This window comes from Brassica oleracea, chromosome C5 (genome assembly GCF_000695525.1).
Source record: "Brassica oleracea var. oleracea cultivar TO1000 chromosome C5, BOL, whole genome shotgun sequence".
Classification (NCBI taxonomy): Eukaryota; Viridiplantae; Streptophyta; class Magnoliopsida; order Brassicales; family Brassicaceae; genus Brassica; species Brassica oleracea.
The window spans coordinates 31,861,814-31,863,749 of record NC_027752.1 but is presented as its reverse complement, the minus strand read 5'-3'; the positions used below and the strand labels follow the sequence as shown (position 1 = coordinate 31,863,749).

Here is a 1,936-nt window from a genome sequence, read left to right as displayed (position 1 = left end):
TTCATCTACTGATGTACCTGAGGCAAACAAATCTGATGGAGACAAAGCTAAGAAGGACAGCGCTGAAGAAAGCAAAGGTGATGAAAGCGATGAAAGCAAAGGTGAGGAAAGCAAAGGTGAGGAAAGCAGAGCCGAGGAAAGCAGAGCCGAGGAAAGCAAAGCTGCGGAAACAGCTCCCAAAGGAATGACAACAAGAGCCAAAGCTAGAGACACCCAAGCCACTGTGGTTAGTACCAAAACATCTCCCAAACCACTCAATCCGAAAAGAGGAAAAAAAATCAGTGAAAAAGAAATAACTTGTTTGCATTTGGATTTGGAACTGTGGAAAAACGTGTGCATTTGAATGTTCTCTTTTGGTTTGTATAATATTTGTGGCTGTTATTAATGTGTTCTTTCTACTGAAAACAAATGCAGAGTGAGAGTGAAAATGAGAATGGAGGCATAAGTGTTGTTGTAGTAGATAAAGAACAATCATGCTTTGATTATGGCTCTATGAAAAAACTGAAACAAGTTGGTAAAGTGAGAGCTGCTCGCATTGTGGCCCGTGCTAAGAGTGAGCGGTAACGTAGGCTTGCTGCAACTCAGCTGAGCGGCAACGTAGGCTTGCTGCAACTCAGCAGTCTCCTTTTGATGGAAACAGCACGGCAAAGGTTATTATACCTAACCAGCCGAAGCAAGGCCAGGGATATAACCCATTTGCTAATTTTGATCGCCAAAAGCTCTCTGCTCTTCTTGATTGGGTGAAACTTGACCCGTAAGTCATCTATTTCCTAAATTAATTTCTCTTTATATAAAGACTTTGTAGTTTTTTATTTATTTAATTTGATTATTGACAGCAAATGGCGACAGAAGGTCAAAGGTTCTTCAAGTCATTGGTTCTACATACTACTAACTCCTACAAAATGGTTGATTGACACGGTATGTAGACTTCTCTCTCATGTAGACTTCTCTCGCATGTAGATGTCTCTGATGTAGAAGTCTCTAATGTTGTAAATGCAGCACATGGATGCTGGCATTAATCTCTTAAGGCTCCGATACACAAAGCACCCTGAATGGTTTAGGTCCGACAGATTTTGCATTTTGGATGCTGTATTTACTCAAATGTGGACAGCAAAGTACTCAGAGTTTCTGGCCTCTCCTGCCAATCCTGACGGCTCAGGTAAACTACTCCCTCCTGGCGCCTTAGACTACTACACAGGTGAGGAACCAGCGTATAGCAGATCAAATAAGACATGGGCACTGGAGATTGATGATATATATGTGCCATTATTGGTCAAGAACGATCATTGGGTAGCTTGCGGATATCAATCCCGAGGAGACGCATAGTGATTTGGGATAGTGATCTTGCTTACGCTACGGATGCAGAAATTGCTAAGGCTGTGAAGCCTATTGCACACATGCTGCCGTACATGCTGCGTATGTTATCTACCGGTGCGGAGAGGGAGTTGTACACAGTTGATTTCACACATGAGCGTGAATCTGGGGTGCCACAAAACAAACAAAGTGGTGACTGTGGAGTGTATTGCTTGACGTATATAGAATGTCATGCACTTGGCATGCCATTCCCACCTCAGGAGCTGTGTGATAAGAAGATCAAGACAATCAGGTCTTAGATGGCGAGTGAGATATTTGATGAGACCAGGATAAGCGGCACAGAGAAACGTGATTACAAGTATCTCGGTCTCTATGACTAAGGTTAGTCCACTTCTTTGGGTATAATTGAGGGAAAGTATGAAGTTTTTTGGTGACTTTCTTCATCGGATATATGTAGGTTGATGTAGTAGGCTTTTGTACCAGACTATTGTATTGTGCTGTGAGTAACAGGCTGATGTAGCACGCTTTTGGTTGTAACAAACTTATGTAATTTGCTTGCAGCAGACTTAAGTATTAGTCTTCTTTTACAGAAGACTTTTACAGAAGTCTGCTACTCGACTAC

At 42.1% G+C, this 1,936-nt stretch overlaps 1 protein-coding gene across 1 annotated transcript in view; it reads left to right on the top strand.

The window, feature by feature from the left end:
• LOC106345002 overlaps window positions 1-1,613 on the top strand; it is a 2,558-nt gene extending 945 nt beyond the window's left edge. Inside the window, exons 3-8 of the mRNA XM_013784281.1 lie at window positions 42-226; window positions 415-560; window positions 641-754; window positions 837-918; window positions 1,000-1,198; window positions 1,279-1,613. Of these exons, the coding sequence (XP_013639735.1) occupies window positions 42-226; window positions 415-560; window positions 641-754; window positions 837-918; window positions 1,000-1,198; window positions 1,279-1,613 (1,061 nt within the window). The remainder of the gene's footprint in view (window positions 1-41; window positions 227-414; window positions 561-640; window positions 755-836; window positions 919-999; window positions 1,199-1,278) is intronic.
• The last annotated feature ends 323 nt before the right edge of the window (window positions 1,614-1,936 follow it).